The sequence below is a fragment of the Neovison vison genome, chromosome 6, assembly GCF_020171115.1.
Source record: "Neovison vison isolate M4711 chromosome 6, ASM_NN_V1, whole genome shotgun sequence".
In the NCBI taxonomy this organism is placed as follows: domain Eukaryota; kingdom Metazoa; phylum Chordata; class Mammalia; order Carnivora; family Mustelidae; genus Neogale; species Neogale vison.
In genome coordinates this window covers 129,726,582-129,748,925 of record NC_058096.1, presented here as the reverse complement: position 1 = coordinate 129,748,925, position 22,344 = coordinate 129,726,582, and the positions used below count along the sequence as shown (strand labels likewise).

The 22,344-nt window shown below is 49.5% G+C and overlaps 1 protein-coding gene across 1 annotated transcript in view; it reads right to left on the bottom strand.

Annotated features, from left to right (window-relative positions):
• Positions 1-1,768: 1,768 nt before the first annotated feature.
• The window catches only part of RAB6B (RAB6B, member RAS oncogene family), a 55,584-nt gene continuing 35,008 nt past the window's right edge, over positions 1,769-22,344 (bottom strand). Inside the window, exons 3-8 of the mRNA XM_044252334.1 lie at positions 11,560-11,613; positions 11,257-11,362; positions 9,519-9,630; positions 8,435-8,528; positions 5,518-5,584; positions 1,769-3,904 (exon numbers count right to left, since the gene is read on the bottom strand). Of these exons, the coding sequence (XP_044108269.1) occupies positions 3,840-3,904; positions 5,518-5,584; positions 8,435-8,528; positions 9,519-9,630; positions 11,257-11,362; positions 11,560-11,613 (498 nt within the window). The 3' untranslated portion in view covers positions 1,769-3,839. The remainder of the gene's footprint in view (positions 3,905-5,517; positions 5,585-8,434; positions 8,529-9,518; positions 9,631-11,256; positions 11,363-11,559; positions 11,614-22,344) is intronic.

Below are 22,344 nucleotides of genomic sequence, written 5' to 3'. Positions count from 1 at the left end.
GCACCATCACATCTGCACACACAGGTTGATGAAAGATAAAGAACAGAAACACCTTGGCTCTGATGGCTTCTGGCTTGCTGGATGACCAAAAGCAAGTGGCCCATCTCTGCCTTGGTCTTCCTGCCTGTGAGACAGGAAGGGTTGCAAGAACTCCGTGTCATGCTGCTATAGCGAGGTGGTGACGCCTCACGTGATCGAGGGAGAGGTAGTTTGGAAATTAATGAGCATACGGCCCTGCTTGGTTGCTGCACCAAAACCTGTTGGGCTGTCCCTCACATGGCTCGGATGGGACTTAACCCTTAGCTACCTGTTCTCACATCCTAACATCCTCACCTGCCTTCTGCCATGTGAAGGAATGAGGCTGCTCTGCCTGCAGGACACCGAAGCCAGCGGTGCCTGGTGTCACACCTGGTACTTGAGGGCAGGCGCTCCCAGCACCGGCTTGCCATCGGGAGGCCAAAGACGTTGCACTCAAAAGAGGTCTGTACATTTAACTGCCATTTTCATTCTTGTTTCTGTTGCCTGAGAGTCTCGAACTGACCTGGCCATTGCTCCTCAGACCAAGGAGTGTTCCAGAATGTTTGAGGATGCTGACAGGAGAGCGGTGACAATGATGGCAGAGAGGCCTCTGACCAAGAGGGACTTGCTCCTAACCGCCCAGCTTGCTAACCGTGGCCTCCACGCTGCAGTTCTCACACTTAAGCTGCTGACATCACACCTTTCTTCTGGCATGTGTGTGCACTTATAAATACGCTATCTGCTTCTTACATCTTACACTCTTTTTCAAATACCTTTGGAAATAGGAGCTTAACTGACAACTTTTGAGACTGCCCCCGCTCCAAGGGAAAAAAAAAAAACCTGAAGAGGAGGACTCTGGCCATCTCCCAGGTGAGGGCTAGTCCTTAGGAAAAGGGACTGAACGACGGCTTTGCCTCAGGCTAGCCCATCTGGATTTGGCAGGGATGTACCACTCGCTGGGGATGTGGAGGCAGTTTCATCCCCTTTTCTTCAAGGGAACCTGACCATTTTATTACTGGACCTTAACTCCAAGTCAAGATACTACCTACAAGCAAGAGAACAGTGATGGTACCTGCTCAAAATGAGAGCCAGGGAACCAACCCACTTCTGTGTAAGAAGTCTGGCTGCCTCAACAGCCCAGGAAGGGAGGGGTGGAAATTAGGCCTGAGAGAAGGAGGGTCCCAGAATGGCACGGCACCACTAAGATAGGACAGCAAGAGAGACAACTGCCCTTGCCTGAAGACCACAGGGCTGGTGAGAGCCTGGACTCAGGACCTTGTGTATATGCTAGGAAGGCAGGGCTCACCAAGGCCACGTCAAGCCATGTGACATCTATCTACTGCATCTCTTACTGTTCCCAGGCTATGATGGTAGAAAAATGTTCGTGGTGCCTTAACTATGTGTGCACATGAGAAGGGATCTGAGTTTCTGCTTTGTTTTTACAGGAATGTTTCAGAAAAGCTACTTTTAAGTACCAAGAAAACTAAAATCCACCATTCATTCATTTACTGGGACCCAATGCAGATCCCAGCAAATGGGGCTGTCCCAGAGGCCAAAAGCAATGGCCCTCACTGCCGACCAGGCCGGATGCTATATTGTGGACTCTTATAAATTCTCACGAGGTAAGTAAGCACTCTTTCAACAAGCACCACTTGCGGGGGTGCCGTGGTTGGGGGGTACTGGCCCACACGGGCATGCACACCTATGCATATAAGTATAGAGAGAAATGGTGCACATATTCCCATGGCTATTTTTGCCTGTAGTTGAACACATCTATGCATTAGTTTATTGATGGCAAGACAATCACAAGTTTTTTGACAATATTAAGTATTTCTTATTTCAACACGTTGCAGTACTTTTGAATTTCCAAAACTTATCACAATGCAAGTTCCAACTTGAGAGCAGGAAAAACAAGAATATACACTGAGCACATGTATCTCTGTGAGAATGTGTGTGGAAGGTGTATACACAAGTCTATCTCTATATATAATTATGTACACACATATAAAAACTAAACACATGACACTGGAATTACGTTCATACATCAGTCTTTGCCTTCTGGAAGAGGAGCTCAGTGAGAATCCTACTTCTCTTCTTCACCTGAAGATAAATTCCTCTCTAAAGATCAGCTCCGACATACACAATCTCCTTAAGCTGAGAGTGTGTGACAGGCCCACTGGACAAATACCAGTGAGTCCTGTCCACTTATTGGCTGCCATTTTGGATTAGTTTCTGAGAAGTTCCAAAATTCACTGCAATAACTTGTTAGAGTCCTGTTTTGTGGAGGAATTCCCCCCCTCCCACTCCCAGATGGTCGTTTAGCTCACCTAGGAAATGCCCAACAGCAGCCTGGAGGCAGAGGCCATGCCAGCTTGGGTGGGCAGGGTTTATGGGTTTCGGCCAGAGTTGGTGCCTATGGCCTGGCTCTACGCAGGGTCAGGTTCAGTAAATCTGGATCTATTTGGAATGCTGACCAAATGGGTTGCATTCCCTTAGAATTCTCTTCAGAGATTTTATAGGCCCTCAGGACTAAGCCCTTCTCAGAAATGAGTCGAAATGGCAAGGATAGCTCTCTGGGCAGCCTTCTGGAAACCCCACATCAGCAGCACCCCCAGGCAGCCAGAGCGCGGCTGCAATATCCTCAGGTACGTGCACAATGACTACAACTGCTCGATGCCAGTGGGGCAAGTCAGCTTTTCCAGAACAGTGCTCAATAGTATTAGCAACCGAGAATCTGAACATGCATCTTCAAGGTTGTGGTACCGGAATCAACACCCCCTTCCCCAGTCACAGACACACACCATGCGATTCAGGCTCAAGCTTCACTGGCGTGCAAGGCCGAGGGCTTCAGAGCAATACACACTGAATTTCTCTTTGCTATTTCCTTAGACTCAACCCAGACACGGGTGCTGACTACTGGGAAGGTTGGTTAGAACATTTTCAGAACCACACATGGTGCCCCAAGGCTATGAACCACAGATAGACCTGTACAAGCCCACAGTTGCCACCAGCACCCCATCCTTCCTTCCGATGACCTTTTGCTCTGCCAGTCACTGAGTGGGCCACAGAGGGCACAGGATGCAAGGCAAGTGCCCTCCATGCCTTCAAGGCTTGTCAGGGAGGGGAGGCGGGGAGGCAGGAGTAATTCCAGTGAGGCCTCTGGCTGGGCTCCCTGCCATCCACAAGGCCTTAATTTCAGCTCAGGGCCATGGCTGATGTCCCACTCTGGCCACGGAAGGAGGACAGAGTTAAAAGTTGCCTCTTCAGAGGCTATTTTGTTCAGTGTTTGATTTAACCAGGTAGGGCCTGTTTGGTGGGTGGGGCTTGGGACTGGAGCCTAATTAAGTTGCCCCATTAATTGTAATTTATCGGGCTAGGGTGGAAGGAGGGCAGAGGTGATGACCATTCAAAGAGGGCAGGAAGGAGGAGGTGTGTGGAAAAGGTTCTCTGTAAGTTTACAAATATACAAAAACAAAAAGCACATCTTTTAAATAAGAATGACTACATTTTTATCTGGCAAAAAGTTGTATACACATGATTTAAATTTTTTTTTTAAATTTTAACAGTTTTTGGCAATCTTAATAAAGTACAATATATTACAACCAAACCAAAAAATAGTTGTTTAAGTAACAGCTGTTAAGAGTGACGTGATCCCTGATGCCCAGCCTCCCTCCCCACCCCACCCTACTCCTAGAGACAGAGAGAAAAGAAAAATCCTCCCATCTTGATAAGCTCATCTCCCACCCCCCTTAGGAAGCTAACCAATAGGAAGCAACACAACAAGCGAGTAGTGTCAAAGGAAGCCGGCAGGTCAGGCTGCATTAGCAGGAGCAGCCGCCCTCACTGGCTGGGGGCTCCTGGGGTTTGTCCAGCTTGATGTCAATCACTGCGGGAGGCTGTGCTAAGGAAGATGACTGACGAGAAGCTGCCACCTGGCTCCTGTCCCTGGGCACCCCTCAGCTGCCGAAGCTGCCACCTGGCTCCTGTCCCTGGGCACCCCTCAGCTGCCCTGTGCAGATCCTCGTCCTTCCACAAAATACCTAAGGACTCCTGTCTTCGCTGGGCCTGGGGAGGAAGGACGCAGTGTCACCAGCCCCCACCCCTCTTCTTCCCACAAGCCCTCCCCTCATCCACCTGAAGCAAAGCTGGTCTTGGGCTGTGGGATGACTGCGCAAACACCAGCACCACGGGCCCTTCCTCAGAACCTTCTTGGTAACCAGTGCCTCAGCCTTGTCAGCAACCCCTTCCATCCTCAAGTGCACTGAAGTGGACAGCCTGCTGGTCAGGTATGAATCCCACATCTCAGCCCAGGGCGAGGTGGGCCTTGGCCTAGCCAGTCGCAGACACACTAACCCTTCGAGCTCTAGTCAGAGTGTCACTTAGACTCTGAGAATGCTGTTGGGGGAAGGCACAGCCCCAGGAAAGGCCTCCAGCCCTTCCCACTGGTGCCCTGAGACTGTGGGTGGGAGGAGCACCCACCAGAACCACCCAAAGAATGGCTTCAAAATGCAGAGCCAGATAGCCCCCGTGGCCTCAGCAGGCTGACGGGGCAGCGGGCTTGCTGAAGGAAACCCCAGGGCAGCCGACAGGGTGGAAGTGTAGGAAGTGCTGCCGTGGGACCTGCTGTGGCCATCCTAGGGATGTCTGCGTGGCCCCTGTTTCAGGCCTATGTACTATAAAGAGCCACACTTCTCCTAAAGACCCCTTTTTCTCTCCTTGCTACTCTCTGGCCAAGACATATATTTTGAATATGACTTTCTCTGACTTTCCCTATTTTTATTTTCCCTACACCTACATAACATTTTTACCTCATGTATATATACATGAACATTTTTTTGGCAACATGGCAGAGGATAAACTGCCTTCCTTCCTACTTCCTTCCACTGGGCCCATCGGACTACCTCTCTGAACCTCCATTTCTGCTTCGGGGTCTGGTCTGAGGTTTGGGGGTGGGCTGTGCGAGTGGCGTGCAGACCCTGTCCCACAGGGTAGTGGGCGTTCCAGGGCTGTGCAGGGCCGGGCTGAGGAAGTAGGCAGGACACGGGAGGGGGGGTTTCTGCTGGGGAGATGGTCTCATGCAGACTAGGCTGAACCATGTTCTGGGTGTATAGAATCCTTCCACGCAGTGGAGAGTCTATTGGTACCCATGGAATACAAAGTGATGCTCACTGCGAACCTGGGCAGTTACTATTTCTCACTCCCCACCCTGCAAAGACATTCACATCCACCTGGTCCACAGCCCCGCCCCCACCCCCCAGCCCCGCCATTGTTTTGGAAATAGAAGCTTAGACTGTTGGAACTGGATGAGGTCTTAAAGCCCTTGGAGTTCAGCCTTGTCCTGGTCCAGAGGTGGGCCCACACCATACCCCTCAGCAGAGAAGGATGGGCTGGAGACCAGGCAAGGGCTCGTTCACTGTTCTGAAGTACTAAGTGAATACGTCAATGGATAAATGGCTTCTCTAGCACATCTTTCACTCACTTATCAAAGGAAAAGGATACTCCCTTCTTTGCTTTTCTCCTGGACATTCTCCATTCCAGGCAGAGCTGATGCCACACGTCGAAAGAGCTAGAGAGGGAGGAGACGCAGGATGAGCCCCTGACCCCATCCTTCCTGCCCCACACTGTCTCCACCATCTTACCTCTTCTAATCCTGACCCAGGGCCGTGTTCTCTTGTCTGTCCCACTAACTGTGCCCTGGAGGACAGGGGCTACACCAAACTCCTCTCTCCCTTGCCCCTAGGGCTTGTCACAGGTTTGGGCCCTGACAGGCATCTCAGGCAATGGCTGAGGTCACCAGGTTCACGGGTCACTAGGGGCTGAGTGTGGGTCATGCTGACTGTAAGGGACCTAACCCAGTGCAGAAAATGCTCTAGGCCCTGTGAGACAAGCCTTAGGCAGGTTTCTGTCCCACTGCCTGTGTGGGGACCAGGTGGGGGAAACCAACTTTGGACCTGCCCTTGAGACAAATGACCCTCTGCTCAGGAGGGTCCTGGGTCCCTCAGCAAGGGAGGGAGTCCACAGCAGGGTGCTGGGAGCCAGGGCCACACAATCACGTCGGAAAGAGAGACTTCCAAGAGAATAAGCATACAGCATGTGAATTAGTGATGCTGTGGGTTTGTTTCGGTATGGGTATTAGTGTGATGTGTATGTTGTGTGTAGAGATGTATACGTGGAAATGTGCATGTGAATGTGCGGTGTCTGTGTGAGTTTGTGTAAGTGCACAGGGAGAACGGTGTGGTGTGTGTGTGCGTGTGTGCGTGCACGCATGTAGGCATGCACACTGGGGAGGGGGTAGGCAGGCTGTCAGGGAAGACATGGAACCTAGGAGGTGACAAGTACAAAACACTAGTATAAGGCACCAGAAGATTCTGAACACTCCCACTCTCACTTCTCCCCCCATAAAAGCCAGCTCTGGGGACTCAGTGAGCTCTATAAGGAGAGTGCGTCTTGTTCATGGTCTCACCCTAGAGCCCAGCTTTGTCAGAGCACCCAGGCTAAATGGCAGGGCCAAAGGTGTTGAGGATCTAGGTGGGGAAGTCACTGGTGGGCCTGGGAGGGTTTGGGACCCTCTGGGGAGGATGCAGAGGCTGTTCTGAAGTGGGGTGGGAAGAAGTGAGCCAGGCTGCAGAGGCCTGATAATTCCTTCATGGCCTTGCCCCAGGCGGCACTGTCCTGCCTGTCTGTCAAAATGGTCACAGCCTCTGCCAGTGGCCAACCTGCCAGTTAGAAGGAAACTCTTGGGGTCACAGGTGGGGCTCCAAGAGCAGCTATGATCAGGCTTGGAATCCAGGAGTCTACACTGCATGAGGACTCCTCAGAACCAGAGAGTTTGACCTAACCACATGTAATTCGTGCTTAGACCATCACCTGGGCTCCAAAGCATTCTGAAAAGGGAGGCATTGGCGTCTCCCTACCTCCGACCACTAGGGCAGAAGCTGCCTGCCTTATGGACTGCTGCCCACTGCTTCCCCACGTCCTAGGACTTTCCACAGAGAGGGCCACAGAGAGCAGCAACCCACTGCCTCCGACATGCCTCCAGGGACAGGTAGCTCCTGCTCCAAAAGACACCTCAGTGGCACTGGGAAGGGCATGGAAGTGAGCAGAGCCACACTGAGGGCGCTCTAACTGGGGAGGAAGGCACTGAGGCCTGGGGACTAGAGGGCCCCTCATCTGTCTCTCTGCTCTTCTGCCACCTTCCCCCGTGCCATGGGCACTGCCCCTGTTGGGTGAACTGCCATTATCTCCAGGCCAAGAGCTGATGGGCAGCTTGTGTAGTGCTCCCAGGTGCTGCTGGGGCCGGTTGGGCGGAAGAGACACCCCGCCAAGCCAGGCTCTGCACTCAGAATCCCTTCCCCAGGCCACAGCACCCCTCCCGCAGCACCTCTGCTTGCATGCTACCCTGGTCTGGAACAGCCCCTCCCCCCTTCATTGAAGGCAGGGGCTCCTAACCTCTTGTGAACCAGAGACTTCCCTGGCAGTCTGCTGAGCCTACGGTCTCCTCTTAAGTGGGTGACGTCAGTGACACAGGAGTATAGAGAAACCCATTCAGAACTGAAAGACACTTGAAAAATCTCTAAAGACACCAGCTGGTTATGCACCAGCATTCTTCTGGCAGCAGGTCTAATCACCCCCATGAACTGGAGCAGCAATGCGTGTAAACACCAAGAGACCCGTAACCTCGCAAGGGGACAAGATAACGGTTGAGGTCTGTGCTGTGCCCAAGCCAGCAGCATCCTGCTGCCCACGTTCCTGGCTGAAGGAGGTGCTGAAGAGCCGCAGAGGCGCATGAAGATGGAGGGGCAGTTCTCTCCAATGCAAGGCCCCTGAGCTGTGGACTCCCATCCCTGGGGGTCCACGGACCTAGGGAAGCCCCTGGCTGCGAGGGTTGGCCATAATCTCCTCCACGGCTTCTCTGACTGTGGTGATTCCCCAGGCTTCTCCCCCTGTAAGCTCCCCTCGCACCAGGGTGGGCTCCTTTCTCTAAGCCTGCCTGGCCCTCCACAGCTCTGAGCACTTGCCAGTCCCCAGGCATGAACCCACAAACGCTGGTGGGACTGAATTTCCCATACCCCATCCCAAGTGAGGTAAGATGCTAGAGAGATGCTGCTTCTCTCTCCTGGAAGTTGGTGGCTGGATGCCCGGCACATTATAACGCCCGTGACTGGTTGCTGTGTGATGGCTAACGAGGACATGGTCCAGACATCCCCCACCCCCCAGAGTGAGTGCTCTTGCCCTCTCTCGTGCTTTCCCAACGCTAGAGGTTACCTTGTTTTCCATTAGATGGGGTTCAGGGTGCTCTGATTGCTTGCCCCAATCTGCACTAGTCCCTCAGGGCAAGCTGGAGCTGGGCCCATGAAGGACCAGGCCAGAAGCCACACATGGTCCCTGGGCCAGATTAGCACCAGGTGCGTCTTACCTGCTTCACGTTGTAGCCGGTCTTGGCGCTGGTCTCAATGAACATGACACTCAGTTCTTTGGCGCGCTGCTCCCCCTCCTCGATGGTTATCTGCCTGTGAGTAAGGGGAGAGGGAAAAATGAGTCCCTGATAGAGGCAGAGGGAGCAGCATGAGATGAGGAGGCCTAGGTCCAGGACTAAGGTCCAGATGAGGTGGTCTTGGGTACAAGACGAAGGACACGGACGGGGCCACAGCAGTACACCAGCCTGCCCCTGCCCTGTCAGGTTTGCCTTCCACGGTGCCTCTCAGCTCAGGAGCAGGCCCTGCAGCAGGCAGTAAACCATCCTAACAGTCGTGTGCATCTGTGTCTAGAAAGCTCTTCGAGCCACCCAGCGCCCCTTGGGTGGTGTCATCAGTCCCCATCTCCACAGGACAGTGAGGTTAAAAGCGACTGCCTGCAGGTTGTATGGAGACACACTTAGCAGTAGAACTGGGCTGTGAGTCCCATTTCCCTTACTTCAAGGACAGACCTCAAATGAATCAGGCTTGGAGTCGGATATTCGTGTAGATGGTCAGAGGACACTTCAGAAGGCCAGCGGTCCAGAACCTGTTGCTTTAGCTGACCAAGCTGCGTCCCCTGATGTGAGTGAACGAACGGGTGCAGGCGGCACCTGAGTCAGCCATGTCTGCACACTGGAGACTCAGTGACAGATAGGAAATTCTGCCCGTTCACAGGCACGGGCACTTCATGGGGACAGAGACACAAAGCAGAAGCAGAAGCCAATGGGGGCCCGAAGGACTGACATCTGCAGCTGTGCCATGGCCATGGCCGGGCCCCAGACCCCGAGCCGCTGTGCTGCCCTCTCGCAGAGCAGTGCCCCTGCAGACCATGGAAGGTGGGGCTTCAGAGCGGAGCCACTGCCATGGGCAAGGGTCTGCCAGGCGCTCGCAAAGCCTCCAGTGTCCCTAGGGGACCCTTCTCAGATGCACGGGGACAGGTCAGAAGCACAGACTCAACATTCCTGCATCCCAGAACTCCTTCTCCAGGAGGAGCTGTTGGGGACTAGAGGGCAAGCTGGGCCCGCCAGCACCCTGCACACCTACCTCTTGTCAGCCAGGTCCGTCTTGTTGCCCACCAGCATGATGATGACATCGCTGCCCCTCTCTGTCCTGACGTCATCGATCCACTTAGAGGTCTGCTGGAAGGAGTTGAGATCTAGAGGTGGAAAGTGGGGAGACAATAGAGTGAGAGTCACCCTGAGCAGTAGAGGGCAAAGGTGGGAGGGAACATGAGACCAGGAGCAGGAGGGAGCAGGCTGTGCACCCTCACACCCAGACAGTGAGTGCGGACCTTCTAGCAGTGGGGAGGTGAGTGGGGGGGCGGGGGGAGCATGTGTGTCTGGGCAGCTGCTGCCCCAGGGACCTGAAAGACCCTCATGTTGCTGAACGATCCCAGGTTGTGGGGGTCACCCTGTTAGAGGGTCACTCCCATGATTTGCTACATGGACTAGTGGTTTTAGGGGCCCACCTGAGAATCAGACCTGACTTTGGGGGACAGAGCGGAGTGTGAGAAATGGTGCTTGGCAGCCAAGCCAACTGGACTTGGCTGAGCTCAGAAACAGGTGTGCATGTGTGTGTGTTGGTGGGGAACCAGAGCAGCTCCTGGGGGAGAAGGGCCCTATACAGTGGTCTCCCACTGAGGGGGGTGGCACTGGGAAAAGCAAGTTCCGAAGAGAACCCTCGATCTGTAAGTAAGAGGAGGGGGAAGGTGGCCCCAGGAGAGACAATAGCCACGAGAGGTAAGGCCATTTCAGGGCAGTCCTCTACTCAGTCAGAAGATGTGACAGACCTTGGGGAGTGGTCGCAAGGGCAATGCCCACCACTCAGCAGCCCATGCACCTGAGAAGGGGGAGGAAGCCTGTCCCAGGAAACCTCAGTTTCCCCCAGCCTGCTCTCCCTCCTGCTCACATCAGGCTGCACAAACCCAGGCTGAAGGGCCCAGCTTCCACCTGTACTCAAGGTGGAGGGGGTGTGTGGTCAGAGGGAAGCATAGAGAGAGGAGATGGGCAGAGCCTGGAGCAGCGGGCTTAAAGCAGTGGGGTACACGTGCTTCCCCATGTGATTTCAGTGCTGTGGACAGCACCCAGGGTGTCCTCCCTGCACAGGTGTAGGCACAGCACAAGGGCTAACCAGGTGTGCTCTGTTAACACCTGTCCGCACAGCTGAGGCTTCGCACCAGGCCTCTCCCTCCCCCACCATAAGTCTTCCTCAAGGCTGTGCAGTCCTCTCAGGAACAGCTGTCCCAGCCAGAAAAGCTACACTGTGTGGGAAGCGCAGCCCACCCTTGGCTCTCCAGACCCGCTCGGCCTCCCCTCCCAGGAGAGCCTATGAGGAGCTGGCATGCCACCTGACAAAACCATGGCTGCTGGGTCACGGCTGGCCCAGAGACCAGTGTCTTCCCCATCCTGACACATGCATACACACAAGTCGCTCCATAAGGGTCTTTCTGGCCATCAGGGCCAAAGGGGGGCACAGAGGGGTGGGAGCAGGCCAGCCTCATCTCTGCTCACCTCTACACACAGCACCCCTCCCCGCCCCCCTGCTCTGGGCAGTGCCAGCTCAACCCCATACACCCATGCCTGTCCCAGGAGAATGGGTGAGGCTGGAACCCATGCTGGTGTTCGAAGGCAGCTCACCCCCTACAGCAAGCACCTGTCTTCCTGTAGTGAGAAGACAAGCATACACAGCATATATATGTGCATGTACGTGCGCGCACAAACACACACACACCCTGGAGCCTCTGTGAGCCACCCTCCCTCTGGCACCTGAGGCCCAAACTCACTTGTGATGTCGTACACCACCACAGCCACGGTGGAATCCCGGATGTAGCTGGGAATCAGGCTGCGAAACCTCTCCTGGCCGGCTGTGTCCCAGAGCTGCAGCCGCACCTGTCACAAGGAGAGCAGGGGGTCAGGGTAATCCTCATGGTGGGGTGGGGCTGGGGGAAGGCCCCGGCTCTGTGATGTGGGCACTGCCAGCTCTGTGGGAGGCATGGGTCCTCTCGGTGGTGCCCAGCTAAAGGCTCCAGGTGGTTAAGTCCAAAGGAGCCCTCCCTGTGCTTCTGGTTCTAAAGTCAGGCACTCACCGTACGATCTTCCAAGTACATGGTTTTTGACAAGAAGTCAATCCCAATGGTTGCCTATTAGAGAAAAACAAGGAAAGGTTAAAATGGAAAGGTCTCAGGCAAAGGGGCAAAAGCTCAGTGATCCAGACAGTGACAGCCAGCAAGAGAGGGGACACCCATGCCAAGCCTAAGGCAGGTCCTGCTCTGCTGTCCCTGCCTGCTCCCCACACTCAACAGTGAATCCAGTCATGTCTCTCAGAGGAAGCAGGTTGGAGTTAAGTAAGGAGGAGGACGGGTTTTCGGGGAGTGACAAAAGTGCTTTGAGAAGGCGACAAGAGCCAGGTGAGGAGGCTTCCTCAGAGTCAAGGCCACTGGCAGGTGTATCTCCTGCCCTGCTCAGGTGGGGCCCTCAAGGAGAATGGGCTGGGCGGTCTCCCAGCCCAAGCCTGCTTGGCCTCACCTGCCTCCCACAATCACAGCCTCCCCTCGAGGCTCCTGAGATTCAGGCACCCAGGCTCAGGTTCACCTCTGCCTCCAGTAGGCAGGGACAGAGTGAGGATCAGGGCAGCTTGCGGCTGTGTGGGCAGCAGAGAGCAGCTGGCCTTCCTCAGGGCCATCACAACCCACCTAGAGCAGCATCTTCCTGGGAAAGTGCACTCTTTCCTACCCAAACCAACATATTAGGAGCCGACTGTCCCCAACACACTTATGCCACAACTTTGTGCTCTTTCCTGGCCTTGGGCAGAGGCAGCTGGGCAGGGTGCCATCAGCCTTGTGGCCAGATGGCCAGGACCCACCACTCACTTGCTGTGTAGCCTTGGGCAGGCCACCCAACCTCTCTGGGCTCACCTGTCCCACAGCATCTATCATAGGAGCTCAGATGCTGTTGGTGTGAAATGGAGATGACACTGCTATGCAGTTCCTAGTAGCGAAGACTCAGACATGGACTGAGAGCCCAGGGCACTGATTCAGTACAGTGTGGCACACCCATGGGATTAGAATTCTTAGCAGCCATTTAAAATCATGTTCTTGAAAAATATTTAAGGATTTGAGGAATTAGGTTATCAAGTGAAAAAAGGTTGTAAACATCAGGTATAGTGTGACCCCAATGTGACGAACTAAAGTAGAAGTATTCTTCATATTTTCTTAGATACTAAAATGAAGGGAATACACTAAAGCCTTAATAACACCAGTGTGAATAATGACATTATGGGCAATTTTTTTTTTTTTTTGCTTCCCTCATTTTAACTTCCTCTATTTTCCACATCTTCTACAATGAAAGTATAATAGTTCTAGAGGTAGAACTAGAGTATTTTAAAACAAAAATAAAAGACTAAAAATAAACTTAATTGTATGGGAAATTGTGCAGCGACTTCCAATTACAAAAACCACAACCCAGGGAAGCCTGAGGAAATAGAAATATCCACGTCTACAGGTCCCAGGTTGTCTGCAAGCATACATGCACTTTGGGACTTCCAACTCATTCCACAAAGGAGTTAAAGGAGCTATATCCACCCAGAAACCTGCTTTAATGCGAAGTTGTGGAGTGTTGAGGCATCTCACAATTCTAGAACATGGGTGCTAGGCACGCACCTTAGACATAATGTAATCCAACCCCTCTGGAGATGAAAGATCAGGGAAGTTAGAGGGTACACACCTTGTGTGACTTTACAAGTCAGGGGCAGAGCTGGAAGGGTTGGCACCAAAAGCTTCGCAACATTTGGGCTCTTTCTACCCCAGCGTGGCGCACCTTTCCTACGTGGTGTAGTCACTGGGCAACAAGTCTGGAATTGACAAGTGGCTTGTGGACCCAGCCTTGTTCCTTAAGTCATGTAACAATCACTAATGAATGAAGTGCGACAGTCCTCATCTCTGCATTCCCTTAAGGAGAAAAGTGCAGACCAGGTGGAAATCTCTCATTTCATCAGTGCTCCCTGGACTCCCCAGGGAGTGCCAAGCTCCTTCAGTAAAGTGATCCGGGAGCAGAAAACTGGGTGTATGACCTCAAGGACTGGTGGCAGGGACTGCTGGCTGTCCTCCATATGCAGTTTCCTTTTCCACTGTAATAGGATTCTAGATGTGTAGATGGGTCAATGGCTGCCCCAAATAAAGGTGATATTTCCCAGCTTTCTTTGCAGGTAGGTGGCTAAAGTCTCGTCAGTGGGATGTAAAGGTGATGTATGCATCTCCTGGGATGGGTCCTTCATGGGGGGATGGAATGTGGTGACATGCTCACAGCTGCCCTCTTTCCCTTTCCTGTGGCTTAGAATGAAGACAGGTAGAGAGATGGTGGTGAGTCACACTGGCTCATCCAGATGAAGGTGATATAGGAGTGATGACAGAGCAACCAGATGGAAGAAGCCTGAGTCCCTGACCCAGGGGAGCCACCTCAATGCTCTAGACTGCTTACACCCACACTGTTGGGTGAGAGTGAACAGAACTTCTGTTTTGCTTTAGCTACTATTATTTTGGTTGCTTTTAACACAGACTAACAACAGCCTATCCAATAGAGCAAAGAACCATGGAGAAACATATCCCTCAAAGGTAAGCAGCATGGACATAGTGATATTTCTGAGGACAGTGTAACAATGAAAACCTCAATCTACTTCATGAGGGCATAAGCCACATCTACTTCCATGGAGGACTGAGAAGTCATCAGATGACATGACAAGAATTATGCCATTTGGGCCAAGCCTTAGCAAAGCTCAACTCAGTGGCCTCCACAATCATAAATGCCATTATTGGACACCCACACACTTTATCTCCGTCGCTCCTCACAAAAGCCTGACCACATGAATGGTACTGAGGAAACAGTCTGGAAGAGGCCAACCTCCTCCCTCTTCAGCTCTCTCCCCACTTTCGTCCCACTTTCATGCTTCTTCCACATCAGAGAGACTTCTGATTCCTTAATTGGACCACTCTGTCCCTAGCAAGTTAGGCCACTGAGCCGCAGCAGACCTTCCCATGGCTGTACAGATTCTTGCTAAAACATAGGCATTGTCCCTGGGAATGACTGAACCATCAGCTTGGCCCAAAAATGTATTCCTATGTTTAGTTTCCAATAATGGCTGTGTAGTTCCTATCAAACTAACCCTCCCACAGATAACTATTCCAAAACTGTGGAGAAATACAAGAAATAATTTTTAAGCACTGAAGACTAATCAAAAGCTGACAGAAAATGGAGAGTTACAATCTCTGAAGGAAGGAAAGAGAACAAGGTACAATCCAACATCTAACCAATTTTTCCCCCTGAGGTTAACTTCCTAATCATTTAAGTTAGAAGACTTGGTAAACACCTCAGGCTTTCCATGGGAAAACCACAAGGGCTGGCTTTGGGAGGAAGGTTATCATCTCAGGACTAAGGGTCACACCAGAAGACTGAGGGAAAAACCAAAAGTGACCTATCTTAACAAAATTTAAACATGGCAGATAATCCCTGCCACCTTATCCCCCCAAAAAAGATTAGCTGTCCATAATTTAATTGCCTATTAAAATAAAACTCAATACTCTTCAGAAGAAAGTAACAGAACCTAGGAATCTTTATAACTTATTACAAGCACACTTCATTTTACCATGTTTCGCTTTATTGTACTTTGCAGAAAACGGTTTTTCACAAATTGCAGGTCTCTGGGAACTCTGTGTAGAGCAAGTCTACTGGGGCAATTTTTGCAATAACGGTTGCTCACTTTATATCTTTGTGTCACATTTTGATAATTCTCATATTTCAAAATTTGTATCATTATTACATTTTTTATGGTACTCTTGTGATGAGTGATCTTTGGTGTTACTATGATAATTGTTTTGGAATGCCATGAACTGCACCCCACCCATATAAGACAGTGAACTTAATTGATAAATGTTGTGTGTATTCTGACTACTCCATGGCAATTGGCCATTCTTCCATCTCTCCCTCTCCTCAGGCCTCCCTATCCCCTGAGATACAAGAATATGGAAATCAGGCCAATTAATGACCTGCAGTCATTGCCTCTAAGGCAGAGTTGCACATCTCTCACTTTAAATCAAAAGCTATAAATTATTCAGCTTAGTTAGAGAGGATGTCAAAAGCTGAAACAGGTTAAAAGGTAAGCCTCTTGCACCACACTGTTAGCCAAGTTATGAACGAAGGAAAAGTTCTTGAAGGAAACTAGAAGTGCTACTCCAGTGAACAGATGGGCCATAAGAAAATGAAACAACCTTATTGGTGATACGGAGAAAATGTTAGTGTTCTGAATAGAAGATGAGACCAGCCACAACATTCCCTTAAGACAAAGTAAAATATGGAGATAAGCCCTAATTCTCTTCAATTCTATGAAGGCTAAAAGAGATAAGGAAGCTGCAGAAGAAAAGTCTGAAGTTAGCAGAGATTTAAGGGAAGCAGCCGTCTCCATACATTTAAGTGCAAGGGGAAGCAGCCAGTGCTGATGTAGAAGCTGCAGCAAGAGATCCAGAAGCTTGAGCTAAGATAACTTGCAAAGGTAGCTGCGCTAAGTAACAGATTTTAAAGGTAGACGAAGCAGCCTTATGCAAAGATATCATCTAGGGTCATCTAGCTAGCCACTGACTGGCTGATTGATTTGAGAGAGAGAGAGCACGAGTGAGGGGGAGGGGCAGAGGGAGAAGGAGAAGCAGGCTCCCCACTGAACAGAGAGCCCAATGTGGGGCTCTATCCCAAGACCCTGAGATCATGACCTGAGCTGAAAGCAGATGCTTAATCAACTGAGCCACCCAGGTGCCCCTAAAACTTTCGTAGCTAGAGAGGAGAAGTCGGTGCCTGACTTCTAAGCTCCAAAAGATAGGCTGACTCTCTCGTTAGGGGCCAGTGCACATGGTCACTTTAAGTTGAAGCCAGTACTCATTTACCATTCCAAAATCCTAGGGTCCTAAAGAATTATGCTAAATCTACTCTGCCTGTGCTCTATAAATGGAACAATAAAATATGGATGACACACCTATTTACAACATGGTTTACTAAATATTGTAATACTAATACTAATATTAAATGTTGAGACCTACTGCTCAGCAAAAAGGATTCCTTTCAAAATATTATTGCTGATTAACAATGCACCCAGTCATCCAAGAGCTCTGATAGAGATGTACAATGAGATTAATGTTGTTTTTGTGCCTGCTAACACAACATCCATCCTGCAGCCCATGGACCAAGTTGTAATTCTGACTTTAAAGTCTTGTTACTTAAGAAATACATTCTGTAAGGCTTTAGCTGCCACAGATAGTGATTCCTCTGATGGATCTGGGCAAAGTAAATTGAAACCTTCCGGAAAGGAATTACCATTCTAGATGTCATTAAGAACACTTATGATTCATGGGAAGAGGTCAAAATACAAACATTAACAAGAGGCTGGAAGTTGATTCCAGCACTCATGGATGACTCTGAAGGATTCAAGACTTCAGTGGAGGAGGTTAACTGCCAATGTGGTAGAAATAGCAGGAGATCTAGAAATGAAGCCTGAAGACAGGACTGACTTGCTGCAGTCTCACGAAAAACTTGAACAGATGTGGAGTTGCTTCTCATGGATGAGCAAAGAAAGGGGTTTCTTAAGATGGCATCTACTCCTGGTGAAGATGCTGTGGAGATTGTTGAAGTGATGACCAGGGACTGAGAATACCACTAAACTGAGCCGATAGAGCAGCGGGAGGGTTTGAGGGCACAGACTGCAATTGTGAAATAAGTTCTACTGTGGGCAAAATGCTATCAAACAGTATCACGTGCTACAGAGAAATTGTTTATCAGTGAGTCAACTGCTGTGACAAACTTTCTTGTTGTCTTATTTTAAGAGCCACCCCAACCTTCAGCAATCACCATCCTGATCAGTCAGCAGCCACCAAAAGTGAGGCAAGACCCTCCACCTGCAAAATGATTACAACTTGCTGAAAGCTCAGATGATGGTTACCATTTTAAAACAATAAAGTTTTTGAAATTAAGTTATGTATGTTATTTTTTAGTCATAATGTTATTATATGTTTAATAGATGACAGTGTGGTATGAACATAACTTTTATATGCACTGGGAAACCAAAAATTCATTTGCTTCATACTGTCATGGTCTGGAACCAAACCTGCAAGTATCTCCAAGGTATTCCTGTTTTTGCAATGTCCGCTATGCAATAAAACAAGGTTTAGGCAAGTGAAGAGGAGGAAATTCAAGTCATAATCAAGAAAACAGACCCCCAAATGAACCAGATGCTGCATGTGCAGAGAAGGAAATGATGAATTTCAAGAGATACATGGAAATTCTAAAAACAAAAACTGAAAATCTCAACACTACAAAATACAGTATCTGAAATAAAAACGCACAGGATTTCTGTAACAGCAGCTCGAACGCTGCAGAAGAAAGGTCAATGAACTTGAAGACAGGCTAAAATGAACTGTTCAAACTGGAGCACAATGAGAAAAAAGATACAATAAAAATGAAGTCTCCTGAACAGCTAGGACAGTATCAAGTGATCTGCTATACATGCAATTGGTGCCTCATAATGAGAATAGACAAAATCAGCAAAAAGATTTTTGAAAAAATAAGTTAAAATTTTCTCCAGTTTGGTTAGAAACATCAACCTATGGTACCAAGAAGCTCAGTGAGCCTAAAACATGATAAATACAAAGAAAACCACACATGGGCATGTCATAGTCAAATTACTGAAACCAAAGATACAGAGAAAACCTTGACAGCAGCAAGAAAACAGAAAGACACATTCGTATAAAGGAATAATGCTGAGAATGATGGTTGATTTCTCATCAGAAACCATTGAGGACAGAAGACAGTGGAAAAGAATCAAGTTCCAAAAGAAACAGTATCTCCACCACCATTATGTCAGCCTACGATTCCACAGCCAGTGTCACTTTTGTTCAGAAATGAAAAACAAAACATTTTCAGATAAGGGAAAGCTGTGATAATCTGTCACCAGTGAGTCTTAATTATGAGAAATACTTTAGGCTAAAGGGATATGTCACAGATGAGCATTTGCATCTTTAAAGAAGGAATAGAAGAGTACCACAAATGGTAAATCTGTGGGTAAATATAAAAACAGGTGACTTGTCCTTGATCACCACCTAACTTCCATCCATATCAGCAATAGTTCATAACATTCTCCCCTCTTCTTCTGTCCTCAGTGTGGCTCCCTCTCAGAAATGGCTTCAAATCTTACTTTTCAACATTATTTATAAAGCACTTCAATTCCTTGTGTTTACCTTTAGTACAATAACAGGGGTAAGCATGGTACGATGATGAAACATCCGAGTACTTAGCCTTTGCCAGCTCTCATGCAGAGCACTTGACATGCCCTACTTCATGTATTCCTGATAACCTCTGTTATGAGCTACGTTCCTCAGTACGTGAACGCCACTGCTAAGACACCTGAGTGAGAGTGAGAGGTGCTAAGTTACTTGCTCACGGTCAACAGCTGCCAGTGGCAGAACCAGGACTGGAAAGGGTATTTGCAAAGTTGTCTACAAGTGTCCAGCCCTACCCCACATCCCTCTGGACTCTGAGTGTTTGTTCCTCCTGTTCAAAGCCAGCCTCTCCCTGCGGGTCCCCTTGTTCCTGGCCCCCTCCTCCCAGATGATGTTCTGTCAGCCATCTCCTTTCTGTATTTTCAGTCTTTCATGCACTACTCACTCTTTGCCTTTGTCCAAGAAGTATTCTCAGAAATCTCACGTCCCTGTCACTAAATGTTTCTCTAGCTACTCTTCAAGTGATATGCTTTCTGGAAAAGGACCCCAAACCCAGTCTCCCCTTCCTCCCCTCCCACCTGCTGCTTGACTAGGGTGGTATGGCTTCTGTCCTCTGCCCACTGGAGCTGCTCTTGCTATGGTTGCCAGGAGCCATTTCATCTCCAAACTGTAAGGACACTTAAGGCGAAGCTCTATTTGATGCCTTTAACCCTGATGACCAGTCCTTTTCCTTGGCATACCTCCTTCCTTTGCATTTCATGATACTACTTGTTTCTGGCTTCCCTGCCTCTCTAACTGCTGTTCCTCATAGATCTCTCCTAGGAACTTGTTCCTTTCTCTAACATGTTGCTTGTCGTTCCCTGTTCTGTGTCAGGGGACCTCATTACTCTCCCAGCTTCAGTCCACATCCTGGGCCTTACCTCTGTCCTGCACCCCAAGTCCAGGCATCCAGCTATTCACTAGACATCTCCCTAGACACAGTGTGTCCCACACAGAGCCACCATCTCCCTCCAAACCAGCTTCAATTCTCCTCCCTCCATGAACAGCACCACTACCACCCCAGGTATCCAAGCCTCTGGGAGTCTTCCCGAGTCCCTGCTGGTTGCCTGCTCTCTCGTCTGCTCCCTCATGTCAGAAGAATCACTGAGCTGATGGCTTCACCCCGGAGCATTTCACCTCTCTGTTCTCAGCATCCCCCTAGCACTGCCCTGGTTCAGACCTCCAACTTCTCTACCTGAATAACCTCAACAGCTTTCTAACTGGTCTCTCTGCCCTCAGGCCATCCCCCTTATAATTAATCTGTCATCCAGCATGAGGGTTAGCTTTCTAAAACATAAATCTGATCACTTCCCTCCCCCTGTCCCTAGGAAACAGTCTAAATGCTTCACTTGGTCTACAAACAGTTCAGGGCCTGCCCTCACTTCCTCTCGTGTCCAGCTGTTACTTTATACTTTACTGACCATGCTCTGGTCAAGACACCACACACACAAGTCACTTTGTGTTTCTAAGTGTTATCTCGTGCTGTTCCCTCCTCGGAATGTTCTTCCATGTGGCTAAAACCTATTCAGATTCAGCTCCTCTGCAAGTCCTGTTCTGCAAGTCACTTTCTGCACCCTCAGGTTGGCCCCAGGGCCCCTCATTTAACAGTTTCTGTAGGAAATAGGGAAGATCTCATACCAGTCAGTCTCTCCTACTGGCCAGGGATTCAGTGATTCTCAACATGGGCCACTTGCTTCAGAGACCAGGATTCCAGATAAGCCTACGGTAATTCATTTGTGCAGGGAAGTTTTGCAAACAACTGCCTAGTCTCTGAGCTTGTGCTGTAATCAGCCTGAGAAGGCTGTGGTATCCAGAAGGAGGGGCACGTTCCCTCCCTGGAGTGAGAGACAGAGGGAGATGCCCATGTATGCGGATGGTGCTGTTCATGAGGAAACCAAGGCTCACCCAGAAACCGAGGTCACACAGGTGCCCTGTGTGGCAGAAGCAGGATTTGAACGCAGGTCTCCGTAACTGCAAAGCCTCTGCTTTTGACTGCTTGGCTGTACTCTCTCTGCTTCCTGAAATCCCTTCATTTCTGAAGCTGTCACTGTGCCCTGAAGCTGTCACTGGGTTTGCATGGGGGTCACATCGTGTCTGGCTTCTTATTGTCAGACTCTTATGGTCATTAGCCATAATAGCTCAGCAGAGCCCACTTAAGAGGAACTTCATTTGCATTTTAACGAGAACTACAAAAGGCGGCTCTCTAAGGAGGGAGCAAAAACAAGAACTTTTAAGATGGCCTTTACTGGGCCTTGGTTACCAGGAAATCTCTAGCTCCCTGGCATCATCTATTTTCCCAGACACAAGGCACAAGCAGTTGGCCCCACACCACCACCAGCTGGAGCCCGTCTCTCTCAGGCTCTGGGCAGCTCCTTTCTGGCAAACACTGTGAGTAAATAATAACTCATTCACTTTCTCATCCTTAAATGCCTACTAATTGTTAGGCCCAGAGCAGAACAAGCCCCCATTCCTGCCCATGAAGACCCATTCCCCCCTCCCCCATGCTCTTCCCCATGGTTAATGCTTATTTAGAGTTTCAGATTAAGCTTTGAACTTCCAACCCTGTAGAGGAGCTAAGATTACAGCACACAGAACTGTGGTCCTTGACAGATGGAAAGGACCAGTACCGTAAGAAGGACTCTAAGAGAAAGGGGACCCTGATTCTGATTTCCTGAGGCAAGATGAAAGAACTATACAAGTCCTCAAGTGAATACAAACTTTCCAGCAGGTGAAAATGGGGGTGTATGGAGGATGGGAAATGTGGGGAGAAAAGCCCCAGATGGAGGGAATGGGAGAGTTCTGATTTCTGTCACAGCAGAGCTCCTATCAGACCAAGTCTCTTGCAGACTGCTATCATAAACTCTGAACAGAATACAACCAACAACTATCTGAAGGCACCGCAAAGGGACCAAAAGCAGGTAGAAACTGGAGGGGAGTCAACTTTAAAAAAGGGAACAGCCCTGGGTGAGATTCCTGCTTTTATGACTGAGGGCAGCCCTGGTTGGAGCCCAGGGGTCACTAAAATTTGGCAAGAAACCCACAGTCTTGCTATTTGAGAAGCAAGTCAGATCCCAAAGCTACCATAACAGCCAGAAAACGTGGGAAATCCTAAACATGAGAAAGTCACAGATAGGGCACTCCAAATTCTACATGTGAAAGCTGCCCAAATCTCTGACTGACCCAAGCAGACCTCAAGCAGCCTACCTAAAACTGAAAACAAAACAAAGCAAACAAATCTGATTAAACTTTAAAATGCGGTGCCTACTACACGGAAGAAAACGGAGAAACTGTGTCCAACCAATACTCTTCCGAAGGAAGAAACATAATCCACAGCCTAAATTACAATGTGTATGATAAATCTTGATGTACTCAGCATATTTAGTGCAAACCATATTCAAGGAAAAAGAGAACAGGTGGAGACCAACATTGAGGTGACCCAGATACTGTAGCAGAGTTTAAAGTAGCTAATATAATCATGCTCAAGTATATAGAGAAATATGCTCAAGGAACAGATTTTAAGAAAATCTCAGCAGAGAAAGAGAAACAATAAAAGAGAACCAAATACAAACTTAGAATTGAAAA